Genomic DNA, 17,500 nt, shown 5'->3' with positions numbered 1-17,500 from the left:
AGAATGGTATTAACCAATAGAATGGTATTAACCAATAGAATGGTATTAACCAATAGAACGGTATTAACCAATAGAATGGTATTAACCAATAGAATGGTATTAACCAATAGAATGGTATTAACCAAGGTATTAACCAATAGAATGGTATTAACCAAGGTATTAACCAATAGAATGGTATTAACCAATAGAATGGTATTAACCAAGGTATTAACCAATAGAATGGTATTAACCAATAGAATGGTATTAACCAATAGAATGGTATTAACCAATAGAACGGTATTAACCAATAGAATGGTATTAACCAATAGAATGGTATTAACCAATAGAATGGTATTAACCAAGGTATTAACCAATAGAATGGTATTAACCAATAGAATGGTATTAACCAAGGTATTAACCAATAGAATGGTATTAACCAATAGAATGGTATTAACCAATAGAATGGTATTAACCAAGGTATTAACCAATAGAATGGTATTAACCATGGTATTAACCAATAGAATGGTATTAACCAATAGAATGGTATTAACCAAGGTATTAACCAATAGAATGGTATTAACCAAGGTATTAACCAATAGAATGGTATTAACCAAGGTATTAACCAATAGAATGGTATCGGCACATCAAACACAGGATCTGTTTGATACCATTCACTTCATTTCGGTCAGCCATCCTACCCTCACCAGCCTCCTGTGATTGGAAGGTATATGATGTTGTGACCTGGCCTGGTCCCAGATCTGTTTGTGCAGTAGGACATAGGCTTTTTGATAATTTTTCAAGTGGTCACACGTTGACCATCCATCAAGTGGTCACACGTTGACCATCCATCAAGTGGTCACACGTTGACCATCCATCAAGTGGTCACACGTTGACCATCCATCAAGTGGTCACACGTTGACCATCCATCAAGTGGTCACACGTTGACCATCCATCAAGTGGTCACACGTTGACCATCCATCAAGTGGTCACACGTTGACCATCCATCAAATGATCACACGTTGACCATCCATCAAGTGGTCACACGTTGACCATCCATCAAGTGGTCACACGGTGACCATCGATCAAGTGGTCACACGTTGACCATCCATCAAGTGGTCACACGTTGACCATCCATCAAAAGTCAGCTAAATCATGAGACAACGTTTGCTTTTCTTTTTTTCTCTCTCTCTCGTCATTGCAGATTGTAACAGTGAACTGTGCTCGTCTGGTGAAAACAGACCAGCATGCGACCAACGGGATCGTGCACGTCGTGGACAGAGTCATCACCGCGGTTACCAACGACGTGCACACTTTCATCGACACCGACGATGATCTGGAGACTCTTCGTGTAAGTAAACAACTTTGTCGCGTCATTCATTCATCCATCCATTCATTCATTCACAGAACAGTCTATCACACTAGAACTCTCTTACCATGTCCTACATGTTGAACATATGCTATGCAATGTTGTGTCAGCTATCGGAATGTTACGTTCACTGATCATTGACTCGGTCTCAGTCCTTAGTATTGTATGTGCAATTTGAATTATGTGAGAGAAAAGCAGTGTTGATTCAGTGTGTTGATTCAGTGTGTTGATTCAGTGTTGATTCAGTGTTGATTCAGTGTGTTGATTCAGTGTGTTGATTTAGTTTGTTGATTCAGTGTGTTGATTCAGTGTGTTGATTCAGTGTGTTGATTCGATGTGTTGATTCAGTGTGTTGATTCAGTGTGTTGATTAAGTGTTGATTCAGTGTGTTGATTAAGTGTTGATTCAGTGTGTTGATTAAGTGTTGATTCAGTGTGTTGATTTAGTGTGTTGATTCACTGCGTTTTAGACTGCTGTTGCTGCTGCTGGTCTGACCCAAATGCTGGAGAGCGATGGTCACTACACGGTGTTCGCTCCAACCAATGAAGCCTTCGAGAAGATCCCCCCTGAAATGCTCAACAGGATCCTGGGAGACCCTGTCGCTCTGAAAGGTGAAATATTTTTTAATGACAGTTGGATATGGAACAGGGAGATAGATATTGGATATAGAACAGGGAGATAGATATTGGATATAGAACAGGGAGATAGATATTGGATATAGAACAGGGAGATAGATATTGGATATAGAACAGGGAGATAGATATTGGATATAGAACGGGGAGATAGATATTGGATATAGAACAGGGAGATAGATATTGGATATAGAACAGGGAGATAGATATTGGATATAGAACAGGGAGATAGATATTGGATATAGAACAGGGAGATAGATATTGGATATAGAACAGGGAGATAGATATTGGATATAGAACAGGGAGATAGATATTGGATATAGAACAGGGAGATAGATATTGGATATAGAACAGGGAGATAGATATTGGATATAGAACAGGAAGATAGATATTGGATATAGAACAGGAAGATAGATATTGGATATAGAACAGGGAGATAGATATTGGATATAGAACAGGAAGATAGATATTGGATATAGAACAGGGAGATAGATATTGGATATAGAACAGGGAGATAGATATTGGATATAGAACAGGGAGATAGATATTGGATATAGAACAGGAAGATAGATATTGGATATAGAACAGGAAGATAGATATCGGAGACGGGAACCCAATGACTTATTAACGTGAACTAAGTTCTACTTGTGTCTGTACTCTCCATCCAGACCTGCTGAACTACCACATCCTGAAGAACATGCAGTGTGCAGAGTCCATCACATCTGGTACTCCCCTGGAGACCCTACAGGGGACTGTGCTAGAGGTGGGTTGTGATGGGAGTGACATGACCCTCAACGGGAAGGCCATCATCCAGAAGAAAGATCAGCTGGGGACCAACGGGGTCGTCCACTACATCAACGAGCTCCTCATCCCAGACTCAGGTAATTCAAACCAGAGCAATAGATAGCCGTCTCTATAAGACTTGGAGTTAAACTATTGGACCTCTAACGAGCTCCTCATCCCAGACTCAGGTAATTCAAACCAGAGCAATAGATAGCCGTCTGTATATGACTTGGAGTTAAACTATTGGACCTCTAACGAGCTCCTCATCCCAGACTCAGGTAATTCAAACCAGAGCCATATATAGCCGTCTGTATAAGACTTGGAGTTAAACTATTGGACCTCTAACAAGCTCCTCATCTCAGACTCAGGTCATTCAAACCAGAGCAATAGATAGCCGTCTGTATAAGACTTGGAGTTAAACTATTGAACCTCTAACAAGCTCCTCATCTCAGACTCAGGTCATTCAAACCAGAGCAATAGATAGCCGTCTGTATAAGACTTGGAGTTAAACTATTGGACCTCTAACAAGCTCCTCATCCCAGACTCAGGTAATTCAAACCAGAGCAATAGATAGCCGTCTGTATAAGACTTGGAGTTAAACTATTGGACCTCTAACGAGCTCCTCATCCCAGACTCAGGTCATTCAAACCAGAGCAATAGATAGCCGTCTGTATAAGACTTGGAGTTAAACTATTGGACCTCTAACGAGCTCCTCATCCCAGACTCAGGTCATTCAAACCAGAGCAATAGATAGCCGTCTGTATATGACTTGGAGTTAAACTATTGGACCTCTAACGAGCTCCTCATCTCAGACTCAGGTAATTCAAACCAGAGCAATAGATAGCCGTCTGTATAAGACTTGGAGTTAAACTATTGGACCTCTAACGAGCTCCTCATCCCAGACTCAGGTCATTCAAACCAGAGCAATAGATAGCCGTCTGTATAAGACTTGGAGTTAAACTATTGGACCTCTAACAAGCTCCTCATCTCAGACTCAGGTCATTCAAACCAGAGCAATAGATAGCCGTCTGTATAAGACTTGGAGTTAAACTATTGGACCTCTAACAAGCTCCTCATCTCAGACTCAGGTAATTCAAACCAGAGCAATAGATAGCCGTCTGTATAAGACTTGGAGTTAAACTATTGGACCTCTAACAAGCTCCTCATCTCAGACTCAGGTCATTCAAACCAGAGCAATAGATAGCCGTCTGTATAAGACTTGGAGTTAAACTATTGGACCTCTAACGAGCTCCTCATCCCAGACAGGTATTGAAAACCAGAGCAATAGATAGCCGTCTGTATAAGACTTGGAGTTAAACTATTGGACCTCTAACAAGCTCCTCATCTCAGACTCAGGTCATTCAAACCAGAGCAATAGATAGCCGTCTGTATAAGACTTGGAGTTAAACTATTGGACCTCTAACAAGCTCCTCATCCCAGACTCAGGTAATTCAAACCAGAGCAATAGATAGCCGTCTGTATAAGACTTGGAGTTAAACTATTGGACCTCTAACGAGCTCCTCATCTCAGACAGGAATTGAAAACCAGAGCAATAGATAGCCGTCTGTATAAGACTTGGAGTTAAACTATTGGACCTCTAACAAGCTCCTCATCTCAGACTCAGGTAATTCAAACCAGAGCAATAGATAGCCGTCTGTATAAGACTTGGAGTTAAACTATTGGACCTCTAACGAGCTCCTCATCTCAGACTCAGGTAATTCAAACCAGAGCAATAGATAGCCGTCTGTATAAGACTTGGAGTTAAACTATTGGACCTCTAACGAGCTCCTCATCTCAGACTCAGGTAATTCAAACCAGAGCAATAGATAGCCGTCTGTATATGACTTGGAGTTAAACTATTGGACCTCTAACGAGCTCCTCATCTCAGACTCAGGTAATTCAAACCAGAGCAATAGATAGCCGTCTGTATAAGACTTGGAGTTAAACTATTGGACCTCTAACAAGCTCCTCATCTCAGACTCAGGTCATTCAAACCAGAGCAATAGATAGCCGTCTGTATATGACTTGGAGTTAAACTATTGGACCTCTAACGAGCTCCTCATCCCAGACTCAGGTCATTCAAACCAGAGCAATAGATAGCCGTCTGTATAAGACTTGGAGTTAAACTATTGGACCTCTAACGAGCTCCTCATCTCAGACTCAGGTAATTCAAACCAGAGCAATAGATAGCCGTCTCTATAAGACTTGGAGTTAAACTATTGGACCTCTAACGAGCTCCTCGTCTCAGACTCAGGTCATTCAAACCAGAGCAATAGATAGCCGTCTGTATAAGACTTGGAGTTAAACTATTGGACCTCTAACGAGCTCCTCATCCCAGACTCAGGTCATTCAAACCAGAATAATAGATAGCCGTCTGTATAAGACTTGGAGTTAAACTATTGGACCTCTAACGAGCTCCTCATCTCAGACAGGTCATTCAAACCAGAGCAATAGATAGCCGTCTGTATATGACTTGGAGTTAAACTATTGGACCTCTAACGAGCTCCTCATCCCAGACAGGTCATTCAAACCAGAGCAATAGATAGCCGTCTGTATAAGACTTGGAGTTAAACTATTGGACCTCTAACGAGCTCCTCATCCCAGACAAGTATTGAAAACCAGAGCAATAGATAGCCGTCTGTATAAGACTTGGAGTTAAACTATTGGACCTCTAACAAGCTCCTCATCTCAGACTCAGGTAATTCAAACCAGAGCAATAGATAGCCGTCTGTATAAGACTTGGAGTTAAACTATTGGACCTCTAACGAGCTCCTCATCTCAGACTCAGGTAATTCAAACCAGAGCAATAGATAGCCGTCTGTATAAGACTTGGAGTTAAACTATTGGACCTCTAACGAGCTCCTCATCTCAGACTCAGTTAATTCAAACCAGAGCAATAGATAGCCGTCTGTATATGACTTGGAGTTAAACTATTGGACCTCTAACGAGCTCCTCATCTCAGACAGGTATTGAAAACCAGAGCAATAGATAGCCGTCTGTATAAGACTTGGAGTTAAACTATTGGACCTCTAACGAGCTCCTCATCTCAGACAGGTATTGAAAACCAGAGCAATAGATAGCCGTCTGTATAAGACTTGGAGTTAAACTATTGGACCTCTAACGAGCTCCTCATCTCAGACAGGTATTGAAAACCAGAGCAATAGATAGCCGTCTGTATAAGACTTGGAGTTAAACTATTGGACCTCTAACAAGCTCCTCATCTCAGACTCAGGTCATTCAAACCAGAGCAATAGATAGCCGTCTGTATAAGACTTGGAGTTAAACTATTGGACCTCTAACAAGCTCCTCATCCCAGACTCAGGTAATTCAAACCAGAGCAATAGATAGCCGTCTGTATAAGACTTGGAGTTAAACTATTGGACCTCTAACGAGCTCCTCATCCCAGACAGGTATTGAAAACCAGAGCAATAGATAGCCGTCTGTATAAGACTTGGAGTTAAACTATTGGACCTCTAACAAGCTCCTCATCTCAGACTCAGGTCATTCAAACCAGAGCAATAGATAGCCGTCTGTATAAGACTTGGAGTTAAACTATTGGACCTCTAACAAGCTCCTCATCCCAGACTCAGGTAATTCAAACCAGAGCAATAGATAGCCGTCTGTATAAGACTTGGAGTTAAACTATTGGACCTCTAACGAGCTCCTCATCTCAGACAGGAATTGAAAACCAGAGCAATAGATAGCCGTCTGTATAAGACTTGGAGTTAAACTATTGGACCTCTAACAAGCTCCTCATCTCAGACTCAGGTAATTCAAACCAGAGCAATAGATAGCCGTCTGTATAAGACTTGGAGTTAAACTATTGGACCTCTAACGAGCTCCTCATCTCAGACTCAGGTAATTCAAACCAGAGCAATAGATAGCCGTCTGTATAAGACTTGGAGTTAAACTATTGGACCTCTAACGAGCTCCTCATCTCAGACTCAGGTAATTCAAACCAGAGCAATAGATAGCCGTCTGTATATGACTTGGAGTTAAACTATTGGACCTCTAACGAGCTCCTCATCTCAGACTCAGGTAATTCAAACCAGAGCAATAGATAGCCGTCTGTATAAGACTTGGAGTTAAACTATTGGACCTCTAACAAGCTCCTCATCTCAGACTCAGGTCATTCAAACCAGAGCAATAGATAGCCGTCTGTATATGACTTGAGTTAAACTATTGGACCTCTAACGAGCTCCTCATCCCAGACTCAGGTCATTCAAACCAGAGCAATAGATAGCCGTCTGTATAAGACTTGGAGTTAAACTATTGGACCTCTAACGAGCTCCTCATCTCAGACTCAGGTAATTCAAACCAGAGCAATAGATAGCCGTCTCTATAAGACTTGGAGTTAAACTATTGGACCTCTAACGAGCTCCTCGTCTCAGACTCAGGTCATTCAAACCAGAGCAATAGATAGCCGTCTGTATAAGACTTGGAGTTAAACTATTGGACCTCTAACGAGCTCCTCATCCCAGACTCAGGTCATTCAAACCAGAATAATAGATAGCCGTCTGTATAAGACTTGGAGTTAAACTATTGGACCTCTAACGAGCTCCTCATCTCAGACAGGTCATTCAAACCAGAGCAATAGATAGCCGTCTGTATATGACTTGGAGTTAAACTATTGGACCTCTAACGAGCTCCTCATCCCAGACAGGTCATTCAAACCAGAGCAATAGATAGCCGTCTGTATAAGACTTGGAGTTAAACTATTGGACCTCTAACGAGCTCCTCATCTCAGACAGGTATTGAAAACCAGAGCAATAGATAGCCGTCTGTATAAGACTTGGAGTTAAACTATTGGACCTCTAACAAGCTCCTCATCTCAGACTCAGGTCATTCAAACCAGAGCAATAGATAGCCGTCTGTATAAGACTTGGAGTTAAACTATTGGACCTCTAACAAGCTCCTCATCCCAGACTCAGGTAATTCAAACCAGAGCAATAGATAGCCGTCTGTATAAGACTTGGAGTTAAACTATTGGACCTCTAACGAGCTCCTCATCTCAGACAGGAATTGAAAACCAGAGCAATAGATAGCCGTCTGTATAAGACTTGAGTTAAACTATTGGACCTCTAACAAGCTCCTCATCTCAGACTCAGGTAATTCAAACCAGAGCAATAGATAGCCGTCTGTATAAGACTTGGAGTTAAACTATTGGACCTCTAACGAGCTCCTCATCTCAGACTCAGGTAATTCAAACCAGAGCAATAGATAGCCGTCTGTATAAGACTTGGAGTTAAACTATTGGACCTCTAACGAGCTCCTCATCTCAGACTCAGGTAATTCAAACCAGAGCAATAGATAGCCGTCTGTATATGACTTGGAGTTAAACTATTGGACCTCTAACGAGCTCCTCATCTCAGACTCAGGTAATTCAAACCAGAGCAATAGATAGCCGTCTGTATAAGACTTGGAGTTAAACTATTGGACCTCTAACAAGCTCCTCATCTCAGACTCAGGTCATTCAAACCAGAGCAATAGATAGCCGTCTGTATATGACTTGGAGTTAAACTATTGGACCTCTAACGAGCTCCTCATCCCAGACTCAGGTCATTCAAACCAGAGCAATAGATAGCCGTCTGTATAAGACTTGGAGTTAAACTATTGGACCTCTAACGAGCTCCTCATCTCAGACTCAGGTAATTCAAACCAGAGCAATAGATAGCCGTCTGTATAAGACTTGGAGTTAAACTATTGGACCTCTAACGAGCTCCTCATCTCAGACTCAGGTCATTCAAACCAGAGCAATAGATAGCCGTCTGTATAAGACTTGGAGTTAAACTATTGGACCTCTAACGAGCTCCTCATCCCAGACTCAGGTCATTCAAACCAGAATAATAGATAGCCGTCTGTATAAGACTTGGAGTTAAACTATTGGACCTCTAACGAGCTCCTCATCTCAGACAGGTCATTCAAACCAGAGCAATAGATAGCCGTCTGTATATGACTTGGAGTTAAACTATTGGACCTCTAACGAGCTCCTCATCCCAGACAGGTCATTCAAACCAGAGCAATAGATAGCCGTCTGTATAAGACTTGGAGTTAAACTATTGGACCTCTAACGAGCTCCTCATCCCAGACAGGTATTGAAAACCAGAGCAATAGATAGCCGTCTGTATAAGACTTGGAGTTAAACTATTGGACCTCTAACAAGCTCCTCATCTCAGACTCAGGTAATTCAAACCAGAGCAATAGATAGCCGTCTGTATAAGACTTGGAGTTAAACTATTGGACCTCTAACGAGCTCCTCATCTCAGACTCAGGTAATTCAAACCAGAGCAATAGATAGCCGTCTGTATAAGACTTGGAGTTAAACTATTGGACCTCTAACGAGCTCCTCATCTCAGACTCAGTTAATTCAAACCAGAGCAATAGATAGCCGTCTGTATATGACTTGGAGTTAAACTATTGGACCTCTAACGAGCTCCTCATCTCAGACAGGTATTGAAAACCAGAGCAATAGATAGCCGTCTGTATAAGACTTGGAGTTAAACTATTGGACCTCTAACGAGCTCCTCATCTCAGACAGGTATTGAAAACCAGAGCAATAGATAGCCGTCTGTATAAGACTTGGAGTTAAACTATTGGACCTCTAACGAGCTCCTCATCTCAGACAGGTATTGAAAACCAGAGCAATAGATAGCCGTCTGTATAAGACTTGGAGTTAAACTATTGGACCTCTAACGAGCTCCTCATCTCAGACAGGTATTGAAAACCAGAGCAATAGATAGCCGTCTGTATAAGACTTGAGTTAAACTATTGGACCTCTAACGAGCTCCTCATCTCAGACTCAGGTAATTCAAACCAGAGCAATAGATAGCCGTCTGTATAAGACTTGGAGTTAAACTATTGGACCTCTAACGAGCTCCTCATCTCAGACTCAGGTAATTCAAACCAGAGCAATAGATAGCCGTCTGTATATGACTTGGAGTTAAACTATTGGACCTCTAACGAGCTCCTCATCTCAGACAGGTCATTCAAACCAGAGCAATAGATAGCCGTCTGTATAAGACTTGGAGTTAAACTATTGGACCTCTAACGAGCTCCTCATCCCAGACAGGTATTGAAAACCAGAGCAATAGATAGCCGTCTGTATAAGACTTGGAGTTAAACTATTGGACCTCTAACGAGCTCCTCATCCCAGACTCAGGTCATTCAAACCAGAGCAATAGATAGCCGTCTGTATAAGACTTGGAGTTAAACTATTGGACCTCTAACGAGCTCCTCATCTCAGACTCAGGTAATTCAAACCAGAGCAATAGATAGCCGTCTGTATAAGACTTGGAGTTAAACTATTGGACCTCTAACGAGCTCCTCATCTCAGACTCAGGTAATTCAAACCAGAGCAATAGATAGCCGTCTGTATAAGACTTGGAGTTAAACTATTGGACCTCTAACGAGCTCCTCATCCCAGACTCAGGTCATTCAAACCAGAGCAATAGATAGCCGTCTGTATAAGACTTGGAGTTAAACTATTGGACCTCTAACGAGCTCCTCATCTCAGACAGGTCATTCAAACCAGAGCAATAGATAGCCGTCTCTATAAGACTTGGAGTTAAACTATTGGACCTCTAACGAGCTCCTCGTCTCAGACTCAGGTCATTCAAACCAGAGCAATAGATAGCCGTCTGTATAAGACTTGGAGTTAAACTATTGGACCTCTAACGAGCTCCTCATCTCAGACTCAGGTAATTCAAACCAGAGCAATAGATAGCCGTCTGTATAAGACTTGGAGTTAAACTATTGGACCTCTAACGAGCTCCTCATCTCAGACTCAGGTAATTCAAACCAGAGCAATAGATAGCCGTCTGTATAAGACTTGGAGTTAAACTATTGGACCTCTAACGAGCTCCTCATCTCAGACTCAGGTAATTCAAACCAGAGCAATAGATAGCCGTCTGTATATGACTTGAGTTAAACTATTGGACCTCTAACGAGCTCCTCATCTCAGACAGGTCATTCAAACCAGAGCAATAGATAGCCGTCTGTATAAGACTTGGAGTTAAACTATTGGACCTCTAACGAGCTCCTCATCCCAGACAGGTATTGAAAACCAGAGCAATAGATAGCCGTCTGTATAAGACTTGGAGTTAAACTATTGGACCTCTAACAAGCTCCTCATCTCAGACAGGTATTGAAAACCAGAGCAATAGATAGCCGTCTGTATAAGACTTGGAGTTAAACTATTGGACCTCTAACGAGCTCCTCATCCCAGACTCAGGTCATTCAAACCAGAGCAATAGATAGCCGTCTGTATAAGACTTGGAGTTAAACTATTGGACCTCTAACGAGCTCCTCATCTCAGACTCAGGTAATTCAAACCAGAGCAATAGATAGCCGTCTGTATAAGACTTGGAGTTAAACTATTGGACCTCTAACGAGCTCCTCATCTCAGACTCAGGTAATTCAAACCAGAGCAATAGATAGCCGTCTGTATAAGACTTGGAGTTAAACTATTGGACCTCTAACGAGCTCCTCATCCCAGACTCAGGTCATTCAAACCAGAGCAATAGATAGCCGTCTGTATAAGACTTGAAGTTAAACTATTGGACCTCTAACGAGCTCCTCATCTCAGACAGGTCATTCAAACCAGAGCAATAGATAGCCGTCTCTATAAGACTTGGAGTTAAACTATTGGACCTCTAACGAGCTCCTCGTCTCAGACTCAGGTCATTCAAACCAGAGCAATAGATAGCCGTCTGTATAAGACTTGGAGTTAAACTATTGGACCTCTAACGAGCTCCTCATCTCAGACTCAGGTAATTCAAACCAGAGCAATAGATAGCCGTCTGTATAAGACTTGGAGTTAAACTATTGGACCTCTAACGAGCTCCTCATCTCAGACAGGTATTGAAAACCAGAGCAATAGATAGCCGTCTGTATAAGACTTGGAGTTAAACTATTGGACCTCTAACAAGCTCCTCATCTCAGACAGGTATTGAAAACCAGAGCAATAGATAGCCGTCTGTATAAGACTTGGAGTTAAACTATTGGACCTCTAACGAGCTCCTCATCTCAAACTCAGGTCATTCAAACCAGAGCAATAGATAGCCGTCTGTATAAGACTTGGAGTTAAACTATTGGACCTCTAACGAGCTCCTCATCTCAGACAGGTATTGAAAACCAGAGCAATAGATAGCCGTCTGTATAAGACTTGGAGTTAAACTATTGGACCTCTAACAAGCTCCTCATCTCAGACAGGTATTGAAAACCAGAGCAATAGATAGCCGTCTGTATAAGACTTGGAGTTAAACTATTGGACCTCTAACGAGCTCCTCATCTCAGACTCAGGTAATTCAAACCAGAGCAATAGATAGCCGTCTGTATAAGACTTGGAGTTAAACTATTGGACCTCTAACGAGCTCCTCATCTCAGACTCAGGTAATTCAAACCAGAGCAATAGATAGCCGTCTGTATAAGACTTGGAGTTAAACTATTGGACCTCTAACGAGCTCCTCATCTCAGACTCAGGTAATTCAAACCAGAGCAATAGATAGCCGTCTGTATAAGACTTGGAGTTAAACTATTGGACCTCTAACGAGCTCCTCATCTCAGACTCAGGTAATTCAAACCAGAGCAATAGATAGCCGTCTGTATAAGACTTGGAGTTAAACTATTGGACCTCTAACGAGCTCCTCATCCCAGACAGGTATTGAAAACCAGAACAATAGATAGCCGTCTGTATAAGAATTGGAGTTAAACTATTGGACCTCTAACGAGCTCCTCATCTCAGACAGGTATTGAAAACCAGAGCAATAGATAGCCGTCTGTATAAGACTTGGAGTTAAACTATTGGACCTCTAACAAGCTCCTCATCCCAGACAGGTATTGAAAACCAGAGCAATAGATAGCCGTCTGTATAAGACTTGGAGTTAAACTATTGGACCTCTAACGAGCTCCTCATCTCAGACTCAGGTAATTCAAACCAGAGCAATAGATAGCCGTCTGTATAAGACTTGGAGTTAAACTATTGGACCTCTAACGAGCTCCTCATCTCAGACTCAGGTAATTCAAACCAGAGCAATAGATAGCCGTCTGTATAAGACTTGGAGTTAAACTATTGGACCTCTAACGAGCTCCTCATCTCAGACTCAGGTAATTCAAACCAGAGCAATAGATAGCCGTCTGTATATGACTTGGAGTTAAACTATTGGACCTCTAACGAGCTCCTCATCTCAGACAGGTCATTCAAACCAGAGCAATAGATAGCCGTCTGTATAAGACTTGGAGTTAAACTATTGGACCTCTAACGAGCTCCTCATCCCAGACAGGTATTGAAAACCAGAGCAATAGATAGCCGTCTGTATAAGACTTGGAGTTAAACTATTGGACCTCTAACAAGCTCCTCATCTCAGACAGGTATTGAAAACCAGAGCAATAGATAGCCGTCTGTATAAGACTTGGAGTTAAACTATTGGACCTCTAACGAGCTCCTCATCCCAGACTCAGGTCATTCAAACCAGAGCAATAGATAGCCGTCTGTATAAGACTTGGAGTTAAACTATTGGACCTCTAACGAGCTCCTCATCTCAGACTCAGGTAATTCAAACCAGAGCAATAGATAGCCGTCTGTATAAGACTTGGAGTTAAACTATTGGACCTCTAACGAGCTCCTCATCTCAGACTCAGGTAATTCAAACCAGAGCAATAGATAGCCGTCTGTATAAGACTTGAGTTAAACTATTGGACCTCTAACGAGCTCCTCATCCCAGACTCAGGTCATTCAAACCAGAGCAATAGATAGCCGTCTGTATAAGACTTGAAGTTAAACTATTGGACCTCTAACGAGCTCCTCATCTCAGACAGGTCATTCAAACCAGAGCAATAGATAGCCGTCTCTATAAGACTTGAGTTAAACTATTGGACCTCTAACGAGCTCCTCATCTCAGACTCAGGTCATTCAAACCAGAGCAATAGATAGCCGTCTGTATAAGACTTGGAGTTAAACTATTGGACCTCTAACGAGCTCCTCATCTCAGACTCAGGTAATTCAAACCAGAGCAATAGATAGCCGTCTGTATAAGACTTGGAGTTAAACTATTGGACCTCTAACGAGCTCCTCATCTCAGACTCAGGTAATTCAAACCAGAGCAATAGATAGCCGTCTGTATAAGACTTGGAGTTAAACTATTGACCTCTAACGAGCTCCTCATCCCAGACAGGTATTGAAAACCAGAACAATAGATAGCCGTCTGTATAAGAATTGGAGTTAAACTATTGGACCTCTAACGAGCTCCTCATCTCAGACAGGTATTGAAAACCAGAGCAATAGATAGCCGTCTGTATAAGACTTGGAGTTAAACTATTGGACCTCTAACAAGCTCCTCATCCCAGACAGGTATTGAAAACCAGAGCAATAGATAGCCGTCTGTATAAGACTTGGAGTTAAACTATTGGACCTCTAACGAGCTCCTCATCTCAGACTCAGGTAATTCAAACCAGAGCAATAGATAGCCGTCTGTATAAGACTTGGAGTTAAACTATTGGACCTCTAACGAGCTCCTCATCTCAGACTCAGGTAATTCAAACCAGAGCAATAGATAGCCGTCTGTATAAGACTTGGAGTTAAACTATTGGACCTCTAGCTCCTCATCTCAGACTCAGGTAATTCAAACCAGAGCAATAGATAGCCGTCTGTATATGACTTGGAGTTAAACTATTGGACCTCTAACGAGCTCCTCATCTCAGACAGGATAGCCGTCTGTTAAGACTTGGAGTTAAAAACCAGAGTATTGAAAACCAGAGCAATAGATAGCCGTCTGTATAAGACTTGAGTTAAACTATTGGACCTCTAACAAGCTCCTCATCTCAGACAGGTATTGAAAACCAGAGCAATAGATAGCCGTCTGTATAAGACTTGGAGTTAAACTATTGGACCTCTAACGAGCTCCTCATCCCAGACTCAGGTCATTCAAACCAGAGCAATAGATAGCCGTCTGTATAAGACTTGGAGTTAAACTATTGGACCTCTAACGAGCTCCTCATCTCAGACTCAGGTAATTCAAACCAGAGCAATAGATAGCCGTCTGTATAAGACTTGAGTTAAACTATTGGACCTCTAACGAGCTCCTCATCTCAGACTCAGGTAATTCAAACCAGAGCAATAGATAGCCGTCTGTATAAGACTTGGAGTTAAACTATTGGACCTCTAACGAGCTCCTCATCCCAGACTCAGGTCATTCAAACCAGAGCAATAGATAGCCGTCTGTATAAGACTTGAAGTTAAACTATTGGACCTCTAACGAGCTCCTCATCTCAGACAGGTCATTCAAACCAGAGCAATAGATAGCCGTCTCTATAAGACTTGGAGTTAAACTATTGGACCTCTAACGAGCTCCTCGTCTCAGACTCAGGTCATTCAAACCAGAGCAATAGATAGCCGTCTGTATAAGACTTGGAGTTAAACTATTGGACCTCTAACGAGCTCCTCATCTCAGACTCAGGTAATTCAAACCAGAGCAATAGATAGCCGTCTGTATAAGACTTGGAGTTAAACTATTGGACCTCTAACTAGCTCCTCATCTCAGACAGGTATTGAAAACCAGAGCAATAGATAGCCGTCTGTATAAGACTTGGAGTTAAACTATTGGACCTCTAACAAGCTCCTCATCTCAGACAGGTATTGAAAACCAGAGCAATAGATAGCCGTCTGTATAAGACTTGGAGTTAAACTATTGGACCTCTAACGAGCTCCTCATCTCAAACTCAGGTCATTCAAACCAGAGCAATAGATAGCCGTCTGTATAAGACTTGGAGTTAAACTATTGGACCTCTAACGAGCTCCTCATCTCAGACAGGTATTGAAAACCAGAGCAATAGATAGCCGTCTGTATAAGACTTGGAGTTAAACTATTGGACCTCTAACAAGCTCCTCATCTCAGACAGGTATTGAAAACCAGAGCAATAGATAGCCGTCTGTATAAGACTTGAGTTAAACTATTGGACCTCAACGAGCTCCTCATCTCAGACTCAGGTAATTCAAACCAGAGCAATAGATAGCCGTCTGTATAAGACTTGGAGTTAAACTATTGGACCTCTAACGAGCTCCTCATCTCAGACTCAGGTAATTCAAACCAGAGCAATAGATAGCCGTCTGTATAAGACTTGGAGTTAAACTATTGGACCTCTAACGAGCTCCTCATCTCAGACTCAGGTAATTCAAACCAGAGCAATAGATAGCCGTCTGTATAAGACTTGGAGTTAAACTATTGGACCTCTAACGAGCTCCTCATCTCAGACTCAGGTAATTCAAACCAGAGCAATAGATAGCCGTCTGTATAAGACTTGAGTTAAACTATTGGACCTCTAACGAGCTCCTCATCCCAGACAGGTATTGAAAACCAGAACAATAGATAGCCGTCTGTATAAGAATTGAGTTAAACTATTGGACCTCTAACGAGCTCCTCATCTCAGACAGGTATTGAAAACCAGAGCAATAGATAGCCGTCTGTATAAGACTTGAGTTAAACTATTGGACCTCTAACAAGCTCCTCATCCCAGACAGGTATTGAAAACCAGAGCAATAGATAGCCGTCTGTATAAGACTTGAGTTAAACTATTGGACCTCTAACGAGCTCCTCATCTCAGACAGGTATTGAAAACCAGAGCAATAGATAGCCGTCTGTATATGACTTGGAGTTAAACTATTGGACCTCTAACGAGCTCCTCATCTCAGACTCAGGTAATTCAAACCAGAGCAATAGATAGCCGTCTGTATAAGACTTGGAGTTAAACTATTGGACCTCTAACGAGCTCCTCATCTCAGACAGGTATTGAAAACCAGAGCAATAGATAGCCGTCTGTATAAGACTTGGAGTTAAACTATTGGACCTCTAACGAGCTCCTCATCTCAGACAGGTATTGAAAACCAGTGCAATAGATAGCCGTCTGTATAAGACTTGAGTTAAACTATTGGACCTCTAACGAGCTCCTCATCTCAGACAGGTATTGAAAACCAGAGCAATAGATAGCCGTCTGTATAAGACTTGAGTTAAACTATTGGACCTCTAACGAGCTCCTCATCTCAGACTCAGGTAATTCAAACCAGAGCAATAGATAGCCGTCTGTATAAGACTTGGAGTTAAACTATTGGACCTCTAACAAGCTCCTCATCCCAGACTCAGGTCATTCAAACCAGAGCAATAGATAGCCGTCTGTATAAGACTTGAGTTAAACTATTGGACCTCTAACGAGCTCCTCATCCCAGACAGGTATTGAAAACCAGAGCAATAGATAGCCGTCTGTATAAGACTTGGAGTTAAACTATTGGACCTCTAACGAGCTCCTCATCTCAGACAGGTATTGAAAACCAGAGCAATAGATAGCCGTCTGTATAAGACTTGGAGTTAAACTATTGGACCTCTAACAAGCTCCTCATCCCAGACTCAGGTCATTCAAACCAGAGCAATAGATAGCCGTCTGTATAAGACTTGGAGTTAAACTATTGGACCTCTAACGAGCTCCTCATCCCAGACAGGTATTGAAAACCAGAGCAATAGATAGCCGTCTGTATAAGACTTGGAGTTAAACTATTGGACCTCTAACGAGCTCCTCATCTCAGACAGGTATTGAAAACCAGAGCAATAGATAGCCGTCTGTATAAGACTTGGAGTTAAACTATTGGACCTCTAACGAGCTCCTCATCTCAGACTCAGGTAATTCAAACCAGAGCAATAGATAGCCGTCTGTATATGACTTGGAGTTAAACTATTGGACCTCTAACGAGCTCCTC

At 42.0% G+C, this 17,500-nt stretch overlaps 1 protein-coding gene across 1 annotated transcript in view; it reads left to right on the top strand.

Moving 5' to 3' along the window:
- The window catches only part of LOC124011591 (transforming growth factor-beta-induced protein ig-h3-like), a 41,212-nt gene that overhangs the window by 15,485 nt on the left and 8,227 nt on the right, over positions 1-17,500 (top strand). The window contains exons 6-8 of the mRNA XM_046325044.1: positions 1,181-1,327; positions 1,815-1,956; positions 2,646-2,858. Coding sequence (XP_046181000.1) covers positions 1,181-1,327; positions 1,815-1,956; positions 2,646-2,858 — 502 coding nt within the window. The remainder of the gene's footprint in view (positions 1-1,180; positions 1,328-1,814; positions 1,957-2,645; positions 2,859-17,500) is intronic.

The sequence above is a fragment of the Oncorhynchus gorbuscha genome, linkage group LG23 (genome assembly GCF_021184085.1).
Source record: "Oncorhynchus gorbuscha isolate QuinsamMale2020 ecotype Even-year linkage group LG23, OgorEven_v1.0, whole genome shotgun sequence".
Taxonomy (NCBI): domain Eukaryota; kingdom Metazoa; phylum Chordata; class Actinopteri; order Salmoniformes; family Salmonidae; genus Oncorhynchus; species Oncorhynchus gorbuscha.
Note: the sequence above shows the minus strand (reverse complement) of the source record. Positions and strands in the feature narration are given on the sequence as shown.